The sequence below is a fragment of the Wyeomyia smithii genome, chromosome 2 (genome assembly GCF_029784165.1).
Source record: "Wyeomyia smithii strain HCP4-BCI-WySm-NY-G18 chromosome 2, ASM2978416v1, whole genome shotgun sequence".
Taxonomy (NCBI): Eukaryota; Metazoa; Arthropoda; class Insecta; order Diptera; family Culicidae; genus Wyeomyia; species Wyeomyia smithii.
Window position 1 is genome coordinate 94,636,892 of NC_073695.1, and position 23,426 is coordinate 94,660,317.

A 23,426-nucleotide genomic window follows, 5' to 3' on the forward strand; every position below is an offset into this window, starting at 1 on the left:
GTTGATAGCTATGTCAACTGATCATAAGCCTTTTCTGCTGACGAGATTTTTCATGATTTAAAAATACTTAGCAAGTTAATTTAGGCCAAATACTTTGTAGACTAATTGAAATTGCTATGAAATATTGTATTTTAAACGAAAAAGGTAATTTAAAATTGTGCTCCAGAGCCCCTCTGAGCACAGCAGGGACTTTTTTCCCAGGACACGAAAAAAAAATTTTTTTGCAGTATTTAACTCTTTGAAGTATTTACTTAAATATTATTTAAAAATATGTAGTCTTTGAAGAAAAACTAGTTTTACGACATTTTGATTGATTATTTATACTCAAATATAAAAAAAAAAACAATTTCTCTCTTCAATTATACAAGGACAGACATTACACTTCGAACACCTAGAGTGGAAGTGTTCTCCCAGGTGGTCTTGGGGTTCGTTGCTGGCCTAACCAGCCAGTCGTCGTAGGTTGGAGTCTCGGCTCGAGAGAGCCTATTAGTGTCAGTAGGATCGTAGCGCTAGCCCCGCAATTTTCCTGTACTTACACTAAAAACAGTTGGCTGCGAAGTCTGTGTATTAATAAACAGAAGGTCGAGTTCCGAGTCGGGATGTAGCATCAAAGATATGCTTTGCTGTGTGTGTCTCTAAATGCTGGACAATATGATATTTCATCGCAACGGATATATTTAGCAGGTAAAAGGCATATTTAGCAGGTGGCAATACCTGAGGTTGTAATCACCGTTGAGGCAAGATGCACCGTCTTCGATTTACAATGGAGAAACATTTTAATAACAGAATAAAATTTCTATTATTTGAATCTATGTTTTCCATAGTCACCCGGTCAATTTGGCAGCACTCTGACATTGTCGCAAACAAACTGAAACTGGGATTGTCAATAGTAGTACTGCTCACTCGCCTCTCGCTTGAAAATGCGTTCGGCACCATCTTTGAAAGCCCATATCTTTTGATGAAAAAATAACACCACCACGAAATTTTCAGAGCAGCTTCGAAATTTTGTCAAAAATACCTGTGATTTTTTCAGATTTTTCAATGCCCCAGAACATAGATTTTCAACATATTGTTTAAAATAGTTACTATTGAAAAATATTTTTTTATTCAAAAAAAAAATATTTTCGTAAACTACAGCTTAGGGTGCATCTGCTGTGAAAATTTCATCAAATTCGATGCAATATTTTCAAAGCTATGTCTACTTATAAACAATTTTGACCTAAATTTCAAATGACAATAACAACTTGTGAACTTACTCAAATTCAATAAAAATTGGAAAATGAACTTCGCTAGTGAAACTCTTAAAGTTTTTAATACTTATTCGAAAACAATTTGACATCGCGATTTTTAGTAATCCGTTTCACGAATTCTGACCCGTATACGATCGCTGTCCAAAACATAATGTCGAAATTGTCATCGTAGATAATAATGCTCAGGTCGGTCAGGAGGATAAAATTTAGACCGTTTGACGAATGAAAATGGCCTAAGACTAATTGACTTCACTGCCTCCAAAAAAATGCCATACGGAGCACCTTTTTCCAGCATAGCCTCCGACATCGGTACACCTGGAGATCACCGAACCAAACAGAAACTCCAATCGACCACTTTTTGATAGATGGTCGGCACTTTTCAGACATTATCGTCGTCAAAACACGTCGGGGCGTTGACATCGACTCGAACCACTACCAAGTGTTGATGAAGATACGCCAAAAACTATCCGCCAGTGGTGGGCACCGCTAACCGAAAATTTAGCGACGCTAATCGCTAAGTCGCTAACCGGAAAATTTAGCTCGATAATCGCTAAACGCTAAACGCTAAACCCACATTAGCGGAACTTTCGCTAATCGCTAATCGCTAACTTTTTAATATGTAAATAGTCATATCGCTATATTTATTGCTCATGTTTTGTAAGATTTGGACCACTTTGATCTGTTTTGGTTAAACAAACGAAAACAATTACTTTTTAAAGCTATTTACAGTAAGAGGTTCACGAAACGGTATTCATATTTGATTTTGTAAAAACAGGAATAACAAAAGTTATTTAGCTTGTATTGAAAATAGATACTCTTAGGAATGTTTTCATGAAAATTCAATTATTATCTGAATCGAAAAAGTAGAACCAAAGTTGTCATAATTTCAAGCGCATTGCAATTTACCAAAGTTCTTGGTGTGCCAAAAATTCAATCTAGACCTTATGCTTGTTCTTCACAATGCTCCTGTGGCTTGTACGATAACTGGAACTCCATTCTAGGGTAAAAAAACCGACAAAAGTAACTTTCGCAGTCAAGTATGTTCTTCTTTCGAAGCAATTTACGTACGCCATCAGCAATTCACAGTTTTTCTAAATATTTCTATTGTCGCTTCTCCACAAAATTTAGCGAATTAGCGATTGGCGTTTCGAAGGCCAAAATTTTAGCGACGCTAACAGTTTCGCTAACCAGCTCAAAAATTAGCGAAATCGCTAAATCGCTAACTGAATTTTAGCGTCGCTAATTAGCGAATTAGCGGATTAGCGGAATGGTGCCCACCACTGCTATCCGCTTTTGTATGCGGTACCATAGCCTGCTAAGGTATGATCTCGCGCGGCTGAAACAACCCGGAGTCGTCGAAAACTACGCACTTTCTCTCGAAGCTGCACTGCCAGAAGAGGACGAGCTGGAAGAAGCCCCTCTAGAGGTTTGCTGGAATACCGTCAAATTAGCCATCAACAGTGTAGCGGAGAACGTCTTAGGTCGCGAAGTTTCGAGTCGACGTAACGGATAGTTTGACGAGATTAGATGAAAAGAACGCAGCGCGGAAAGTAATGCTGCGAAGAGCCACACGTCGGAACGTGGAGTGATACGAACTGAAACGGAGACAGCAAACCCAACTCTTCCAGAAAAAAGCGCAGCCAGGAGGAGAGATAGTGGTATCATTCTCATTAAATACGAAAGTTTCATCAGAAATTCAACGCTTCCCGCAAAGGTTTTGTTTTGCGAGCCGAAATGCGCAGAGATAAGGATGGAAATATCACGACAGATGGTCGTGACGTGATCGAAAGGTAGATACCAGGGGGCTCTTGTGGCTGTCAAACTCCATACATTTTCCATCTACCACTCATTGATTCTGGTACCCACTTTTTGGTTGATTTGCCCTAAAACAAGTGTAAAAGAGTAAACGTCCCATTTTGTCGGTAGACTTATTCTCAAGTAAATGTCGTTTTAGATGGAAAAAAACAAGAGCTCAACATTTGTTTTCAGTACAATGTGCACTTTCAATGAATAAGATAAGTTTTGTAAGCATTTGAAATGAAATATTACCGCCGTGATGAATTTATGATTGGTAGGCAAAATGTTGACGTTTATAGGCCCCTGGTAGATACAGTTCTTCGATGAACATCTGAATGGCGTACAGGTAGGAGACCAGAACAGCGACGCTGAAGACTCTGTCGGTGCAGCAAGCGACGGAGATGTGCCACCCTCATCGATAGGCGAAGTTAATGATGCTTTCCGGCGAATTAAGAATAACTAGGCAGCTGAAAAGGACGGTATCGGAACAAGGCTTCTCAAGATGGGCTCCAAAATTTCTCTGACAACCAGACAAAGTTTCTTGAACGTTTTTGTCGCTTGTTCTACCCTAACATGATTTAACTTCTGTACATTTGGTTAAAACAATAACCTTAGAGTTAAATATTGAGGATCTTATTTCTTGTTTTTGAATAAAAATGGTATTCTGATTACTTCCGAAAAGTTTTACGATTTTACGGAGAATGTTGTACGTTTCTAGAATGTTTTTGTGACATTTTTCTCGAAACCTAATTTCCTGTCTGATTTCTGCTCCGAATAATATATCCCCAAATGTACTGTTCATAACAGTCTCCCGAATATGATATGTCCCCGTAATCCTCGAATGTAACATTTTTTTCGAAATTCATTTCCTTGAACAGACAACTTCCCCAAAAAAAATCATTTGGAACATTTTTTGAGCTTCGATGTTGGGAACCTTGCATGTAAGACATCATACTCAAAACCCCAAAAAGTAGTATTTTTAAACAAATTGTTATCTGGCATTATGAATAGCCCGTCTTAACACTTCTTAACAAAAAGTTACGCTTCTTAAACATAAAGTAAACGTTAAAGATCATCTATTTAGATCTTCTTTTCAATTTTACCAGGAGATCCAAATGTCATTAGCTGTCATATAAAAATTAATCACAATATATATTGGATCCACAACTATAACAATAAGCTACTAACTATAATCATCATCAAGATTGCCAAGCTTGTAATCGAAACTCAACCTCAATTCCATTCCGTTCTCAGTCTTGGTTGCACCTTCTATATAGGAAACTAAGTTAGGGGAAAAAGAAATTCCATTCGTTGTTTAGTAAGCGATCCTATCGGGTAGCTAATGATTCGTGTTTTTAAACACTCGCCAGTTTTCAAGTAACCTACTGACTTTGGTCACGCCAACCGGCAGTTTCTTGCATATTCTTTGGTACCCCAAGCCGGGGTGAGTTTGTGCCATACAGACCCATTGTTTGTCAACAAGACCAATCTTTCTTGAACAAATTATCCCGAATATTCAACCAAGAAAGACTAGTATTCTGACTCGTAAGAGATGGCTGACAATTCATAGGTTGGATTGTTCAACTTCCCCCCGGCTGACGGTGTCATTATCGTTCGAGAAGCGAATCTGCAATATTCGACTGTTGGACTGTTAGTATAGCGGAGCCAAAGCATGTTGATCACATATGCAATTATGTCGTACTTAGCGACTATACAACCCAACCTGGAAGTAGGTTCAGCTGATTTATGAGAAGTTGAACCCCGTGTGCGCCGGAGGCGTTATTGTGGAAACTAATCCCATTAAAAATATTCATCGGTGGTTGCAAAAACGAAGCGGAAACTTTATCAGCGGACGTGATCGCAACTGCAAAGAAAAGATGACAGATGCAATTTCCTCCAAGTGCCATCCGGTTCTCTCGATGGGCACGTGAAAAAGTTTATCCGCCGTACTAAATTGGCGGCTGATTATCGCTTCGGATGCGATTATCGATCTTATTGCGGTTATTCCGCAGTTGTGTCCGAAGGGGAGAAAATGGACAAAACTTTTGCCACTCAGTTAAAATGACAAAAGATTCGCCCTCGCCATTGATGGGGAACAGCAAACAGAGTGGAGTTGGCGGATAACATTGTTCGCCAACTTATTGCGAGTGTCACGAAATCAAAACTTTTACTTGCTTGATGAAGACAAATTCGTCCGTTTGCTTCCGTCAGGATTAAGAGCTGGGAAGATGTCGAAGCATTAACAACTTTGTCCATTGGTGCTAGAAATTTTCCAGTTTTGATTAAAACGCAACAGTTAGCCATTACCAGTCGATATGGCTGCCATTGGATGAGTCGAAAGTTTTCGGACAGCACTACCCCGTGTCAACACAATGATGGAATGACTTGCGATTTATCTTTTCTTGTTAGCGAGCGTCTGAAGAGTGTTGTTTCAATATGTTCGCAGTCTTTCAACAGTCTACCGTTGCCATGTGAAACTTTTAAATTACTTAGTTCTAGAGATGTTATCGAAATCGAATCATTAATTTTTTTAACATTTTTCAAGTTAAATATTTCTTTTCATTATAGACTCTACTTAAAATTTAAATTTCATTTTTTCATTCTTAAAATTCAATTGAAATTGGCCCCTGGGATCATATCATAATAGTCTTGCTTCCTTCACTCACCCATAATATCTACTACACGCAACGAGTCCATGATCGGTTCCATAACCTCCTCCGGGATGCGGGATAGTTTGTTGTTCTGGATACTGAGCATTTCCAGTGAGTTCAGATTCTCGAACAGTAGTGCCGGTAGCTGTTTGATGCTGTGTTTTATCATGTGAAAGGGGACGGAATTACAATCAGAAGGACAAATAATTGGTAGAATTAGGAGCAATCGTTTGGAAAATTATCCTTCTCCGGGATGCCAAGGCAATCTGTACATCTGAATATACAATACGACCCTTCTTTTTACGACGCCTATAACAAGCTACCCAGAGGAAGGCATTCCATGATAATCAAGGCGTGAACAGGAAATTATTGTTACGAAAAGAAACTTACTCATTCTTCTGTAGATTCAGGAAGGTAATAGAATCACCGAATCCCACGAAGGCGTCCTCACTGATGCTGGTGATGTTGTTGGAACGCAAGTCCAGATGCCGTAGCCGGTGTAGCGGTCGGAGGGCGTCGCTCGGGATCCGATGCAAATTATTATCTCCAAGCCGTAGATACTGTAGATTTTCTACAGGGAAGGAAACAGTGAGATATAATAGAAAAGGGAAAATTACCGTTAAACAGCCCATTCCGCTAACAAAGGGTATACTAGCCTACCTTCCAACCCTTCAAAGCCATCCTTATCGATGTAGGATATGGAATTTCCCTCCAGCTCCAACGAGTTGAGTAGAATCAGATGGCTGAAAACACGGGGCGGCACTTCCGTGAGCTGGTTATGAGCCAGGATAAGCGAATCGAGATTCTGCAGTCCTGGGTTGATGCGAACAATAAAAATTGAAATGTGAATTTATTTATTAGATAGGTAGGAAACTTAGTATCCTACCTTCGAAGTCACCTTCCTTGATGGTTTTGATACGGTTTTCTTGCAGTTCCAACTTTCGTAGCATGTCCAAAATGGCGAGCGCTTTTTGCGGTACCGATGTGAGATCGTTACCGCCCAGGTTCAGTCGTTTTAGTTTCCTAAATAATGAGAGGAATGTTTACCATCAACAGGAATAGCAGTGTAAGAGATACTAACGAAAAACAAAGTAGAGCCATTCTGTTTTTATTTGAAAAAAACTTTGCACACGTTCCAAACGGAATATTTTTCACGGCTGGCAAATTTTTTTAGAAAGTAGTAGTAAGTAATTGTAACATAAAGTTTATTTTGAGCATTGTAGTAGTTTAGTTTTTTTTTTCAGAAATGAGTTGCAGGGAATTGATAAGCCTTATTTCCAGTTAAAAAAAATATTTGACGTAGAATTACGTCTAACGGCAACATAGAGGAGCAAACTGAAAAAGCGAAAATATCGAGAGCGTCACGAGAATTATACACTTTTAAATTCTTGAAACTCAATCAGTTTCCAACAGATATCCTTCACCAATCGATTGGAAAACGGGTTGAACAGCAGCAAGCAGAGCTGCAGCAAATAGCAGCGCAGCAGGCGGCGATTTCAAATATACCGCACTGCATCAAATCCTAGGGCTAGCGCCACAATCCTATTTACACTACCGTAAACTGGGGTGACTTTGATCACTTTTTTGATTGTACCTCAAATATTTTCAGAATATACTGAAAACAATATTCTTTGATATTTTTAAAATAAGTACCGGCATGCGTTGAAAAAGATTTAGTCACTACTTCAAGAGTTTAGCAACAATTTTGCTGTTTTTAAATATGCTCTAAAAATTTTACACCAATCATCATTCCGGGGTGACTTTGATCACTTCATTGTTTTGATGAATTTGGAGTAACAATTGGAAAGCAATTTGGGGGCCATTCAAATTCTACGTGAACAGTTTATGTTGGCGAATGTCCAAGATTCATACAAAATTTTTAGAATATATATGAATGATTATCCACTGAGAGAGAAAGTGGTCTAAAATCATCAAAAACTAGTCCACGAGGAATATGACTTATGAAATTGTCTAAATTTGCATGTTACTCCACGTCTTGGGTTTTTGTTAAGAAAAAATATGTAATACGCTGTGGAGAATATTGGGACTCAACATTGCTTTCGAAGAAAAAACTTGCAAAAATAACTGTAAAATGTATTATTATAATATTTGTTTATCTTGAGAACTAATCTGGGAACAAAATCAAAAAACTTTACATATTGTAACTTGTTGTTTTGAATCAGCTTGAACCGATTGTTTGTATGCAACAAAAATCGCCAAAAATACACTTTATTTTCAATTAATATTTTAGCATGGAAAACACTCTTTAAATAGCAGGAAATGCATGAATAGTAGCAATGCGAACATATATCCACACAATAAGTGAAGATTGCGACAAATCCCAAGCACTACGAGCGCTTTTTTACCACATATTCAAAAAAGAGGTACAGTGATCAAAGTCACCCCGGTGATCAAAGTCACCCCAGTTTACGGTAACAGTCTTTCCCGAGCCGAGACTCGAACTCACAACGACTGGCTTGTTAAACCAGCGTCGTACCTCGAAACTGTCTGTGAGAGGATGTGCTGATTAACAAACTTTAATTTTACAAATCTTAATCTCTACTCACAAATTTGGTAACCAATTGATTTTTGTCCGTGATTTTGGGAAACGTTGTTTAGCGTTATTCTCCACCACTATAATCGAAACTTCATTTGAAATCAATTTTCGCACTATTAAGTTAAACTACTTACAATAAACCTTAGCCGTTTTTATCAGCTATCGAGACGAATTTATTTGAAGCAGTCGAACGGGTCTAAATATTGTTGTAAAGTCAAATGAATCTAATAATTGTTTACAACTGCATTTAATTGATAAAATCAACTTACGGCTTGATTAAACCTTCACAAAGAAAATGATTAGGTATTTAATTTACACACAATCTTAATTGTTTTAATAACAATCTTGAGTGTTTTTAGAACGTAAAAAATGATGTTGCTATAATTCCTCAAATTCCGAAAATTAAATTTTCAGGGTGGCACGGTTTGACGTTACACCTATAATAATATGATTTATATTCTGAAGTGTTCGAAGTTTGAAACTGTTCGAAGTTTGAGTCTAAACGGTAATATGTTTGTATCGTTTTTACTGGAACACCTACTGATTCGATTGCAGTGTTCCATAGCGGACGGATCAGCAGAGGAAACTGCGCGTGATGTTTGAAGATCATTTATCACAGCACTAGATTTTGGATCTCCTGTCTGTGTGGGAATCACCGTCATAGAGGCAGAAACACGCACAGCTGAATATGTCCGGTGATTTTTGGACACGTGAGTTTTTTTGGGCACGCCAGATGAAGGCTGATTATTTCCAGTTTTTTTATTTGTTCCAGTTTTATCTAACATTCTAAATCTGCAAATTTGTCACCACATTTTTTGAATTCATTCCCCTTGTATGTAAAGTCTTTTCAGTATGTTATGCATTCATGTTCCTCGGTTGTAACGCTTGAATCGAATTGGCTTTAAATTTTCAAAATTTCGTGTACGCCAATCTACATATCTGAACATTGTAATCACCTTCACTCAAAAAGTTCGAAATAATAATGCATAGTCTCTTTCACTTCCCTACAACTCATTTTTAGTAAGAGTTTTGTGAAACTAAAGGTTACAATGCTTCAGATTTAAAGAATGTTGAAATACACGCATTACACTCTTTGAAAAATTACGTTTGAGCCTGAAAAATTCTTCCATTTGGTTAAAATACTTGGTTTGCTAACCTAAAAACGTATACAAACTTTGTTTCGAGTATCGAATGACCCTAAGGGTTAAAACCATCATAAAAAATAGAGTAGAGTAGAGTAGAGTAAAGTAGAGTAGAGTAGAGTAGAGTAGAGTAGAGTAAAGTAGAGTAGAGTAGAGTAGAGTAGAGTAGAGTAGAGTAGAGTAGAGTAGAGTAGAGTAGAGTAGAGTAGAGTAGAGTAGAGTAGAGTAGAGTAGAGTAGAGTAGAGTAGAGTAGAGTAGAGTAGAGTAGAGTAGAGTAGAGTAGAGTAGAGTAGAGTAGAGTAGAGTAGAGTAGAGTAGAGTAGAGTAGAGTAGAGTAGAGTAGAGTAGAGTAGAGTAGAGTAGAGTAGAGTAGAGTAGAGTAGAGTAGAGTAGAGTAGAGTAGAGTAGAGTAGAGTAGAGTAGAGTAGAGTAGAGTAGAGTAGAGTAGAGTAGAGTAGAGTAGAGTAGAGTAGAGTAGAGTAGAGTAGAGTAGAGTAGAGTAGAGTAGAGTAGAGTAGAGTAGAGTAGAGTAGAGTAGAGTAGAGTAGAGTAGAGTAGAGTAGAGTAGAGTAGAGTAGAGTAGAGTAGAGTAGAGTAGAGTAGAGTAGAGTAGAGTAGAGTAGAGTAGAGTAGAGTAGAGTAGAGTAGAGTAGAGTAGAGTAGAGTAGAGTAGAGTAGAGTAGAGTAGAGTAGAGTAGAGTAGAGTAGAGTAGAGTAGAGTAGAGTAGAGTAGAGTAGAGTAGAGTAGAGTAGAGTAGAGTAGAGTAGAGTAGAGTAGAGTAGAGTAGAGTAGAGTAGAGTAGAGTAGAGTAGAGTAGAGTAGAGTAGAGTAGAGTAGAGTAGAGTAGAGTAGAGTAGAGTAGAGTAGAGTAGAGTAGAGTAGAGTAGAGTAGAGTAGAGTAGAGTAGAGTAGAGTAGAGTAGAGTAGAGTAGAGTAGAGTAGAGTAGAGTAGAGTAGAGTAGAGTAGAGTAGAGTAGAGTAGAGTAGAGTAGAGTAGAGTAGAGTAGAGTAGAGTAGAGTAGAGTAGAGTAGAGTAGAGTAGAGTAGAGTAGAGTAGAGTAGAGTAGAGTAGAGTAGAGTAGAGTAGAGTAGAGTAGAGTAGAGTAGAGTAGAGTAGAGTAGAGTAGAGTAGAGTAGAGTAGAGTAGAGTAGAGTAGAGTAGAGTAGAGTAGAGTAGAGTAGAGTAGAGTAGAGTAGAGTAGAGTAGAGTAGAGTAGAGTAGAGTAGAGTAGAGTAGAGTAGAGTAGAGTAGAGTAGAGTAGAGTAGAGTAGAGTAGAGTAGAGTAGAGTAGAGTAGAGTAGAGTAGAGTAGAGTAGAGTAGAGTAGAGTAGAGTAGAGTAGAGTAGAGTAGAGTAGAGTAGAGTAGAGTAGAGTAGAGTAGAGTAGAGTAGAGTAGAGTAGAGTAGAGTAGAGTAGAGTAGAGTAGAGTAGAGTAGAGTAGAGTAGAGTAGAGTAGAGTAGAGTAGAGTAGAGTAGAGTAGAGTAGAGTAGAGTAGAGTAGAGTAGAGTAGAGTAGAGTAGAGTAGAGTAGAGTAGAGTAGAGTAGAGTAGAGTAGAGTAGAGTAGAGTAGAGTAGAGTAGAGTAGAGTAGAGTAGAGTAGAGTAGAGTAGAGTAGAGTAGAGTAGAGTAGAGTAGAGTAGAGTAGAGTAGAGTAGAGTAGAGTAGAGTAGAGTAGAGTAGAGTAGAGTAGAGTAGAGTAGAGTAGAGTAGAGTAGAGTAGAGTAGAGTAGAGTAGAGTAGAGTAGAGTAGAGTAGAGTAGAGTAGAGTAGAGTAGAGTAGAGTAGAGTAGAGTAGAGTAGAGTAGAGTAGAGTAGAGTAGAGTAGAGTAGAGTAGAGTAGAGTAGAGTAGAGTAGAGTAGAGTAGAGTAGAGTAGAGTAGAGTAGAGTAGAGTAGAGTAGAGTAGAGTAAAGTAGAGTAGAGTAGAGTAGAGTAGAGTAGAGTAGAGTAGAGTAGAGTAGAGTAGAGTAGAGTAGAAGAATATAAGAAAAAAAAATCGCATGAAACTTTTCACTTACTTATCCAATCCACGGAATGCATCTGGTTCGATAGAAGACAGCTTGTTTTCATAGATCGTCAGTATCTCCAGAGTGTCCAGGCCTTCGAATGCACGATTATGAAGCACCGAAATGCGGTTGTGATTCAAATTCAATATTAACAAGTGATGCAGGTTTTTCAACGCACTCGAGGGAACCGTCATCAGTTGGTTTTGTGAAACGTCCAGCTGTGTTAGACCCCGACCTGGAAACGGAAAATAACGTCGTCGTTGCATGAAGATATGAAAAATGTTGATCAGATTAACGTAATTCGCTATTATTAGGGACTAAGAGACACGAAGGTTGTTTATATTGTTTTTATCCTGACTGAGTTATTTTTTTTGGCACTTAAAACCCTTTGGATTTTCTACCGGCATTTTTAATTTTTTTTGTTGGTTTTTCGAGTCATTAACGCGATGTCCTTATGTAATTACAGATAGTACTGAAAGATTCACAAGAGCACAAATCTCTTTCGCTACGATGGCGATGAAACAGAACAAAACGGACGTAATTTCCCTAGTGAACTTTGACATTCTAGGATTTATTAAGATGAAAATAATATATTCTCCTCTGTGCTTAAGAGCATCCCACTCAAAATAAACAATTTGCTAATAAAAACTTACCCAGCGAACTAAGGGACGTTTCCTCGATTGCCGCCAAACTGCTGTTGTGAATGGTTAAGTGTCGGATGTCCAGCGAGAGAAACACGAATCCTTGCAACTTGGGCAGATTGTTGTGGCGCAGTTTCAAGTAGAAAATGATGGGATTCTTGCCTTTCAGTGCACTCATTGCTCTAGTTATATGCACCACGTCTGTCGCCTCGCACAGTATGTCTAGACCATTTTTCTTCACCTGACATTGGCACGGATTGATGTCCGCTGTCGGAGGACAAGTTTGTGGTGGATTGGACTGAGCATCAACCATCGTTAGCCCCTGCAACAGCAACAGCACCAGACCAGCTAGCAGAAGCAGCCGGGGCGTTTTCAACCCGTGCGGCAGAAGCATTAGTCGAAGGGTTCGTTCTCTGGCGCACAGCCGAGTGGACGGGTGAGGACACCATCCGGAGGTCGTGTCCGCCTGCTGCTCCACCGTAAACCTTCCGATAGTCTTCTCTGTCCGGTGGACATTCCCTGACGGCATTTTCCCTCGGGTGCCGCCTAGTGCAGTTTTTTCTTTTTCTTACGTGTCGACACGTTGGTTACGTTGACATCTGCCGGAATAGTAAAAAAGAAAACAGAACATATTTGAATTTCAAGATTGTGCACTTTCAATAAGATTTGAAATAAACATCACACGCTTTATACACTAAGTTCGGTGGAACAAGAAAACAAAACATTTATAGCACGTACCCAAAAACAGGACTTTACGATCAGGTTGTGCAGAAGCACTCATGAATAGTTCACACCACCGAAGTACTATAATGTGTGGTGTGAAAATGTAAAATTTATCTAAATACTTCGCTATAATCAGCGGTTTCCCCAATCGCCCCCATTTAGGATTATCATTCGTAATTGTGGCCACCATTCACCATTGCAGTGAAGTCAAGCAGGTAGAATGAACTTTCGTTGGCGCCCGCTGGCACAGTGGCGAAAGCAACTAACGGCACTTGTTCCGATAGCAAACTTTTTCCCTAGAGGAAATGTTTTTTATGCCTTTATTTTATATGTTTTCCAAGGAAAGCATACCGATCTTGCCGGGGATTTCTATTTTACGCTCACTCGTATTCACCCGTGTTTATTCGTCCACGCGGAAAAGACGGAATGAAGCTAGAGAAACGAGTGAAAAAAAAAACTTTCCCAGGAAGAATGCATCCTTAGTGTGCAAGTTGCCTTCTTCGTGCTTAAAAATTTAGAATGCTAAAATATGCATCCAGCTAGTGCCGCTCTCGACGCATGCGGCAACCGGAAGACGATGACGGAAATGAATAAATATTTAAATAAATAGAGAGAGAGAGAGAGAGAAAACACACAAAACCTGGTTCAAGATTATATCAGCCATCAGATTCGAAAGCTTTGCAACGGGGTTCAATCACGGAATAAAGAAAACTGATTTAATAAAGTTAGCGGGAGTTTTGTGGGTTTAGTGTGGCTCCATTTCCGGGACTTTTCATTATCTGTTAAAACTGTCGTCGGTTGTTGGTTGACTTTCTCTTTAGCTGAATGAACAATAATTAACATTATAAGCAGAATATAAGGTACTCCTGGGTAAGTTTAAATACGAGATAAGTTAGAACATGATTTGTTTTGAAAAATTAGTTCGTGAACGGCTGCAAGATTGACAGAGGGTTAAAAAGCATTTTATGTTTGGTTACTGGTATACCGTACGTGAAATTCAACATCATTTGCCGGAATCGGTAATCTACTTATTCAGATGCGTATTTTGAGTTACTGAAACTGCTCACTTCGTTACAAATCTAACCTTCGTAACACACGTAATTGCTAATGACATACATAAATTACTTGACCGCGTGCACATGCTCCGCTGTGAAATCAGTCTATAGAATATATTTACAATTCAAACAACTTTCGATTATTTACTGTTTAAATAACAAACAGAAGGGATATATATTTTTGCGTATGATAAAAATGGCCGTGGTTCCTTAAGAATAATATTATAAATTTGTTCGAACCAACGAGATTGAATAAATAATGCATAAACATTTATATTTATATAATTTGTAGCGTGAACGATACCTCAAAAACTATCGATTACAAGTGAGAGTGCGTGGGAGCTTCTGTTGCGTAACCAAAATGGATAGGGGCACCAAAACTCACAGGAATGAATAAATAGCTAGAATATTTCTTTTTTTTTCAGTTTGAGCTTTAGGGCCACACTCGCAGTTTTCTTGTTGTGATTTAGTGGAAAAGCTCTATATCTATTGTTTTGAAAAATAGGAAAAAAAACCTAAAATAATCCACCTAGCGGTCAGACCCAGCCTTTCTCATTCAAACTTTTTTTTTTCTTCATCTATAATTTATTTGACATGGCACAAATACAATTCAAAGTTTAACGGCGCCAATTATATCTGGTAGCTTACTTTCTAAAGTATCTTAATAACTAAAAGCAAATGTTTTATCCTCGCTGCCGACTACGAGCTGAAACTAAATCTAACTTAAAGTCAGAATGTTTTGTATCAAAAGCACTGATTTGTTGTTTGATGGTTTTCCATCGCCATAGGTAAGTAGCATATTGAATATGTTCCGCTGCTGGGCCAAGATATTACGGACTGGCATATTGGGTTGTCTCCCTCGGGGCCTGAGAGTATCGTGCGGGTCTAGTTGCTGTTTCCGGATCCGGGGTCTTAACGTGTTTTTGTCGTTTGGTTGGATGTAGGCGGAAGGGAATAGGATTAAACTGGGGCGTGGATGGATTTCAGGAAAACGTATATAAGGGACATGTAGGATAAGTCACGGCTCGCCAAGACATCACGAACAGGAACAGCCGGCTGCCTACTTTCGGCCTGCAGGGAAGCTATTAATTTAGACCTGGCGTCACGGTGTACAGGGCATGACCAAACCACATGCTCTATGTCGTGATAACCTTCACCACAGGCACAGATACCACTTTCCCCGAGCCCAACACGACGGAGATGCGCGTCAAATCTATAGTGATTGGACATAAGCCGGGACATCACGCAAATGAAATCCCGACCTACATCCAACCCCTTGAACCACGGGTTCGTCGATACTTTGGGGATTATGGAATGTAACCACCTTCCCAATCCCCCTCTGGTCCAAGCATTTTGCCAACTGATAAATCGTATTCTGACGTACAAGTGCGAAAAATTCATTAAAAGCAATTGGTCTTTCATGAATATCACCGTTTGTTGCGCCCACCTTAGCCAAAGAGTCCGCTTTCTCATTGCCCGGTATCGAGCAGTGAGAAGGGACCCACGCTAAGGTAATCTGAGTAGATTTTTCGGATAAAGCACTCAGATGTTCCCGTATTTTCCCCAGGAAATACGGAGAGTGCTTAACATCTTTCATCGATCGGAGAGCCTCAATGGAACTGAGACTGTCCGTAAAGAAGAAATATTGGTCCGTGGGCATTTTTTCGATAATCCCTAGGGTGTACTGAATTGCAGCTAATTCTGCGACGTAAACAGAAGCAGGATTATCGAGCTTATGGGAGACGGTTAAATTGTTATTGAAAATACCGAAGCCAGTGGACCCATCAAGAAGTGATCCGTCAGTGTAGAACATATTGTTGCAGTTGATGTTTCGATATTTATTGGAAAAAATTTCGGGGATCTGCTGCACGCGTAAATGATCCGGAATTCCACGAGTTTCTTCTATCATGGATGTATCAAAAAACACAGTAGAATCAGAAGTATTTGATAAGTCGACACGATTTGGAATATTCGAAGAAGGGTTGATATTTTGGGACATGTGATTGAAATACAATGTCATAAAACGGGTTTGAGAATTAAGTTCGATTAACCTTTCAAAATTTTCAATCACAGGACGGTTCAAGACCTCACATTTGATTAGAATACGAGAAGACAGGCTCCAGAAGCGGTTTTTCAATGGTAGTACTCGAGCTAAGATCTCCAAACTCATCGTATGGGTCGACTGCATGCAACCTAAGGCGATACGCAAACAACGATATTGTATTCGCTCCAGTTTGATCAAATGTGTGTTTGCTGCGGAGCGGAAGCAGAAACACCCGTATTCAATAACAGACAATATCGTTGTTTGGTAAAGCCTTATAAGGTCTCCTGGATGGGCTCCCCACCATTGTCCGGTTATTGTACGAAGAAAATTCACTCTTTGTTGACATTTTTTCATCAGATACCTCACGTGACAACCCCAGGTGCCTTTAGAGTCGAACCAGACACCAAGATATTTGTATACCAAAACCTGAGAAATCGTTTTACCCATTAATTGTGTTTGAAGCTGAGCAGGTTCATGCTTCCTAGAAAAAACTACTATCTCAGTCTTCTCCGGAGAGAATTCAATACCTAGCTGTAAAGCCCAAGCAGACAAATTGTCCAAGGTATCTTGCAATGGTCCTTGCAAATCGGCAGCTTTGGCTCCTGTAACAGAGATTACACTGTCGTCTGCAAGTTGTCTTATCGTGCATGAATTTGCCAGACATTCGTCGATGTCATTTACATAAAAGTTGTCAAGAAGGGGGCTTAAACATGAGCCCTGGGGAAGACCCATGTAGCTAATGCGAAAAGTTGCCAAATCGCCATGCGTAAAATGCATGTGCTTTTCGGACAACAAATTGTGCAGAAAATTGTTTAAAATTGGAGAAAATCCTTGCCGGTGAAGTTTACCCGAAAGAATGTCAATAGAAACGGAATCAAAAGCCCCCTTAATGTCCAAGAACGCAGACGCCATTTGTTCTTTGCGAGCATACGCCAGCTGAATATCTGTTGAAAGCAACGCAAGACAATCATTCGTCCCTTTGGCACGGCGGAAGCCAAATTGAGTTTCTGATAGTAGACCATTTGATTCGACCCAGTGGTCTAAAAACTTTTATTTGTTTCAATAGATTTACATGAACGCTTCAATCTAATAAATGTTTATTCACTCTTTAGGTTCTAAAATATTGATGTTGTAATCTATACATATAAAAATGCAGTTCGGTCTGTCTGTCTGTTTGATCCATTTAGGCTCGAAAACTACCGAACCGATCGACGCGAAAATTTGTATGTAGGGGTTTTTGGTGCCGATAAAGGTTCCTATGATAGTTTGAGGCCTCTCCCTCTTCTGGAAGGGAGGAGTCCCATACAAATTAAACATAAATTTCTGCACAACTCAAGAACAAACCAAGCAAATGAAACCGAATTTGGCATGTGAATGTTTTAAGGGGTAACAAATATGTCCATAATAGTTGGACACCCCTCCTTTCTCTGGAAGTGGAAATGAAACACAAATTTCTGCACATCTCGAGAGCTAACCAACTAAATGGAACCATTTTTTCCTGTGTGGGCTCATCACTGCGACCAGAGATTAGATCTATTGTGATATTGCCCGAGTGTTTTCTGTATTCATATCCGTGCTTGTGTGTAAGTTTTACCTTTCCGTTTCAGCTTACTACTCTGCTATACCAAGCCTCTGTCCCTCCTAACGAATCGCCTAATTACAATTCCCTGGAGAAAACTTTCATACGTTACTCACACCAGTTTTATTATACCAAGAACTTATTTTTGTTAAAAGGAGTGTCAACAGAGGTACTGTAGAATTCGGATTGAAGGAAGGTACTTGGTGGGAAGCCTGAGAATAAACCCGTGCTAAAATCCTTTGGCAACCAAATGGCCTGATTCTACTAAGATTCGAATCCACGACCACCCGCTTACCAAGGCGGACGCTGTAACCTTGCGGCTACGGAGCTCCCCGGAACCATATTTGGCAGGTGAATGTTTTTGGTAGAAACAAATTTGTTCCATAATCGACCTCAGGCAACATTTTGGATTGTAAGATGGCAACTTCCGATCTCTGGAAAATAGCCAAAAATGGCCGATTTTCACCCAATATAATAATATCCGGATCTAGAGTGATACACAGTAGCTAAAATTGATCGAAATTGTCTCAAATGCCATTATGAAATCCAAAATGGCGACTTCCGGTTTCGGAAAAACAGCGGCAAACGACCAAATATCATTCAATATGGGTATTTCCGGAACCGAAATGATGGACTGGAGCCAAAAATCGACTTCAGACAACAATTGTAAGATGGCAACAACTTCTGGAAAACGGCCTGAAATGGACGATTCCCATTAAATATGAGTATCTCCGGAACCAGAAAGATGGACAGAAGCTAAAAATTAATCACAGACACAATCTTGAATATCAAGATGGTGACTTCCGGTGTCTGGCAAACAGCCGGAAATGACCAAATACCATTGAATATGAATGTTTTGGAACAAGAATTACGCCAAGATGACAGAAGTTAACTTCACAGGCAATTTTGCCTGCGTATCAACGGCTCGTGCATCCCTAAAAATCGTCAGCAACCGAAACATCCAATGGCGAGCCTTGTTGCCGCGGAAGTTATTGACGCTGGTGCTAGTAACGCAGAACCGAATGCATGTGAATGAAACCAGAGTCATAATTAAATGCAAAATGTTTTGGACTAATCTCATGTTTTTGTTTATTGTTAATGATTGAATTATGTTTTCAAATGACCTGATTCATGAATGTGAATCGATCAGACAATAATTTCTTCAATAGAGTCAGTACCCAACTTATCAGTATTGATTGCTGGTTGCACTGTTTTAACGATGCCAACCTTCTGAACATCGGCTGAAGCTTTATAAGTGTAGTGGTTTGGAGCTGCGCAATACATTCAAAATACGCTAGAGCATCAAATGTGTTATGCCCAACGCACATGCGTTGTACTGGTTCCAATTTGAATCAGTAAATGCGCTAATTTCGCTCATAAATGATCTGGTTAAGCACACTCCAACTTTTGCGTGCAAAATAACGACTTTTGGTTTCTGAAAAACAGCCCAAAGTAAACAAAAACCACCCAATATGAGTATCTCCTGAGCGAGAATGTTACAAGAAGCTAAAAATTGACCTCAGACACCATTATGAAATGTAGGATGGCAACTTCTGGTTTCAGGAAAACAGCCAAAGATGGCCGATTCCCGTCTAACATGAGTATCTCCGGATCTAGAATGATACACAGCAGCTGAAATCGACAGACACCATTTTGGATTCTGGGTAGGCGACTTTCGGTTCCTGGGAAACAGCCGAAAATGATCGAATAACACCCTATATGGGCATTTCTTAAACCAGAATGACGCTCAGAGGCCAGAAATTATCTTAAATACCATTTTGAAATTCAAGATGGCGACTTCCGGTTTGTGAAAAACAGCCTAAAATAACTAAATACCATCCAATATGAGTATCTCTGGAACCAAAATGATGCAATGAGCTAACAATTGACTTCAGGCACCATTTTAAATTGCTAAATGGCAACTTCTAGGAAACAGTCGAAAATGACCGAATTATACTCAATATGGATATTTCTATATATGGAAAATCTGCTGAAAATGACCGAATACCACCATATATGAATATATTCAGAATTAAAGCGATGTACAGAAGCCAAAAGTCGAGGTTGTTGTCATTTCGATAAAACCAATCATTTCAAACGATTTGTTATTTGACTTTGATCATATCCTATGGCTGATTCGTCGTGCATTTGCAGCTTTTAAACACATCGCAAGAAATCAATGAATTTGGAACGTTCAAATAGTACGATACCACATTTAAACTATGGCATTAACACATATATTGATCAAATCAGGTATAGTTTTAAATAGTCGTTAAATTTCTATTCTTTCCGTAACTGTTGAGCCACATATAAAATTGTTATAAAGTTTGTTATTTGCAAGTTTGGGAGATGACTCGTTCGTATGACACTAGTTATGTTCAAATACGTCATGTTATCTTTGAGATAATAGACTTTTGTTGTTTTATAAACAATTTAATACATAACGGTTGCTTAAATTCGATTATAATCAATAGAAATGGGAACGTTTAGGGCAGCCAAAATTTGAAACCACGTGTTCAATCATAATTCATCAGTTAACCCTTAACTATCCCGCTCATCTGATAATAATATTGATCAATTCGGTTGAGTAGTTGCTGAGATAATGAAAGTTCGTGATTTTCACATTTCGGTACATTACAGACGAAGTTACAGTTTGATCACAGTAAAATTCAATAGGATGTTATGAGGCAGCTAGACCTTTCATTTGACACTAATTTTGTGGAAATCGGGTCAGCCATCTCTGATAAAAGTGAGTGAGTCCAAGTAGTCTTCGGAATATGTTCCTTTGCATAGCTGGATTTCACATTTTTAAACATAACAGGCAAAGTAATAGTCCGATTGCAAAACAAATCAATAGGGTCTTATGGGACAACTAGACCTTCCATTAAACACTGATTTCATGAAAATCGGTTCAGCCATCTCTGAGAAACATGAGTGAGATTAAACAGTCTTCAGAACACGTTTCTTTTCATAACTTTTAAACCACAAGTTCAATCTTTAGAAAATTAAAAAGTTTCAGATAGCCCGTTCATTTGGAATCAATTTTGTTCAAATCAGCTGTGTAGTTTTCGAGATAATGATGTTTCATGATTTTTACATTTTGATACATAACCTCTAAACTAAAAATCCGATACAATGAAATTTAATAGGCTCTTATGGGACAACGAGACCTTTCATTTGTAATTAATTTCATGAAAATCGGTCCAGCCATCTCTGAGAAAAGTGAGTGAGAAAAAAAATCTGCACATACACACACACACACACACACACACACACACATACAGAAAATGCTCAGTTCGTCGTGCTGAGTCGAGTGTATATGCCATTCGGCCCTTTGGAGCACTTCCATACTTTCGGTTTTGCAAGTGATTGCTATACCTTTCTAGGAGAAAGGCAAAATATATAAATTTGCGCAAAATTGACAGGGCTACAACATTATAGAACATCGTTTAATTCTATCTGCAAAGAGAAGAAAGTTAGATGTTGGATTAGATTAAGTGTTGGGTCACCCTAATTTGTGATTACAGTAAAATGTGTACTCCTTCTTATGAAACGACTACGTAGAAGAAAGTTTTTGTCTAGAATATTACTATTACTCAAATTTCTCCAGTCGCTCGTTCCCTAGAAAGCTGTCCAATAATTAGTATAGCGTCTCCACCGATTCAACAGTGAAAGGAGGCGCACGGTAACGTTCGTGTTGAGGTGTGTGGAAGCTTTTATTGTGTAACTGACATGGCTAAGGGTGCCAAATTCACAGGAATGGTTGAATAGCTATAATCTTTGATATTTTTTACAATTTGAGCTCTAGGGCAAACCCGGTGCGCCTAGTGAAATGAAAAACAATGGTTTACAAAATTGCAAAAATAGCATTATAAATTTTAACTCTGTGAAATTGTTTTCTTCGGATACTTTTAAAGCTTGTCGCGAGATGGAGCATAACTATTATTCGAACTTTTTGGAAGAATTTGTATTTTAATATTCTTCAAATCGAACTTTTTACGTAAATTGTACGTTTTGACTGTGAATAAATACTTTTGATTTAGTTTAAACCAAAAATGCGCTTTGTGTTAAAGATTTTTCAAGCCTTTTTGGAGATTTTCAGAGAAAATTATTCATTTATTTTATCTTTGATTTAACATACGCTTTCCTGCCAGTCTCGTATTGTTTCACCAGAACCATGAAGTTTAGAATAAATAATTTAATTTAGAATAACGGGAAGAGATGTGTATGTGTAGACCTTATTAAACTTTCGAAAAATTATCTAAAATAACATTTGAAAAGGCCTGGAATGGAGAGACTTTCAGAAAAATGTTGGAATGTTGACATAAAATATTGATAACATTTTATTTGAAAGTATTAAAAACATTGAATTTGAAATTCAAACAACTGAAACTGCAACTTTAAGACTTTAAGACTTTATATCGTTGTAGTTATGTGAACTGGGGCCCACCAAAATTTTTACCTCCAACAAAAAATTTAATGACACTTAAAAAACCTAAATTAATTCACCTAGCGGTCATACCCAGCCTTTCTCATTCAAACTTATTATTTGTAAAAATAGATTTACATGAACTCTTCAATCCAATAAATGTGTATTCACTTTTTTGGTTCTAAAATATTGATGTTGTAATAGAAGTATAAAATATGAAATTTGACGTAATGTAAATGCTCAATAAATAGCGAAATAAAAGAAATGACTCTTAATTTCGAACAATTCAATCACGAGCGATACCGGGAACATTCAAATGGTACGATACCACATTTAAATTATATTGTGGCCACATATATTGATCAATGCAGGTATAGTTTTAAATAGCCTTTGAATTTCTTTTCTTTCCATAACTTTTGAACCACATATCAAATTGTTATGAAGTTTGTTATTCGTAAGTTTGAGAGATGACTCGTTCGTATGACACTAGTAATATTCAATTAAGTCGTGTAATCTTTGAGATAATAGAATTTCGTTGTTTTATTAACAATTTAATATATAACGGTTGCTTAAGTTCGATTATAATCAAATGAAATGGAAACGTATAGAGCATTCAAACTTTGAAACCACGTGTTAAATCTTAATTCACCAGTTAACCCTTAACTAGCCTGTTCATCTGATAATACAATTGATCAAATCGGTTGTGTATTTTCTGAGATAATGAAGTTTCGTGATTTTCACAATTCGGTACATTACAGACGAAGTTACAGTTCGATTACAGTAAAATTCAATAGGGTGTTATGACTCAGCTAGACCTTTCATTTGACACTAATTTCGTGTAAATCGGTTCAGCCATCTCTGAGAAAAGTGAGTGAGTTTGAGTAGTCCTCGGAATATGTTTCTTTTCAAAGTTGGATTTCACATTTTTAAACATAACAGTCAAAGTAATAGTCCGATTGCAAAAAAAAATCAATAGGGTCTTATGGGGTAATTAGACCTTCCAAATGACACTGATGTTGTGGAAATCGGTTCAGCCATCTCTGAGAAACATGAGTGAGATTAAACACTCTCCAGAACACGTTTCTTTAAATAACTTCTGAATCACACGTTCAATCTTCATGAAACTCAAAAGTTAAGGGTTTTTAAGTAGCTCGTTCATTTAAAACCAATTTTGTTAAAATCGGTTGAGTAGTTTCTGAGATAATGATGTTTCGTGATTTTCACATTTTTAAACATATCTTATGGGACAACTAGACCTCTCTGAGAGCGGGGGCCTAGTGTGGTTGGTAACGTCTCCGCCAACCACGCTCGACGCCTGGGTTCGTATCCCTTCGCCGACATAGGTGTCGATGGTTGTGAGGTGGCGTGATCCACTCACAACCAACCCCACTGGTCTAGATTAAATCCTAGCCGACACCGGGAGATTTTCGGAGGCGAAAAATCTCTGGGATCACGTCTTCCACCGCATGAGGAAGTAAAGCCGTTGGCGCCGGTCCGTTAATAAACGGGTCGTGAGTTAGGGTCCTGGGTGTGGAGTCGCCTCCCTGGG

General features: G+C 38.5%; 1 protein-coding gene across 3 annotated transcripts in view; it reads right to left on the reverse strand.

Moving 5' to 3' along the window:
• Positions 1-5,678: 5,678 nt before the first annotated feature.
• Positions 5,679-23,426, reverse strand: part of LOC129724512 (leucine-rich repeat-containing G-protein coupled receptor 4-like) — an 85,041-nt gene continuing 67,293 nt past the window's right edge. For all 3 annotated transcript variants that reach the window (XM_055679469.1, XM_055679467.1, XM_055679468.1), the window contains 6 exons: positions 12,060-12,646; positions 11,419-11,641; positions 6,585-6,721; positions 6,359-6,511; positions 6,089-6,269; positions 5,679-5,853 (listed from right to left, as the gene is read on the reverse strand). In XM_055679469.1, coding sequence (XP_055535444.1) covers positions 5,706-5,853; positions 6,089-6,269; positions 6,359-6,511; positions 6,585-6,721; positions 11,419-11,641; positions 12,060-12,576 — 1,359 coding nt within the window. In that variant the 5' untranslated portion in view covers positions 12,577-12,646 and the 3' untranslated portion in view covers positions 5,679-5,705. The remainder of the gene's footprint in view (positions 5,854-6,088; positions 6,270-6,358; positions 6,512-6,584; positions 6,722-11,418; positions 11,642-12,059; positions 12,647-23,426) is intronic.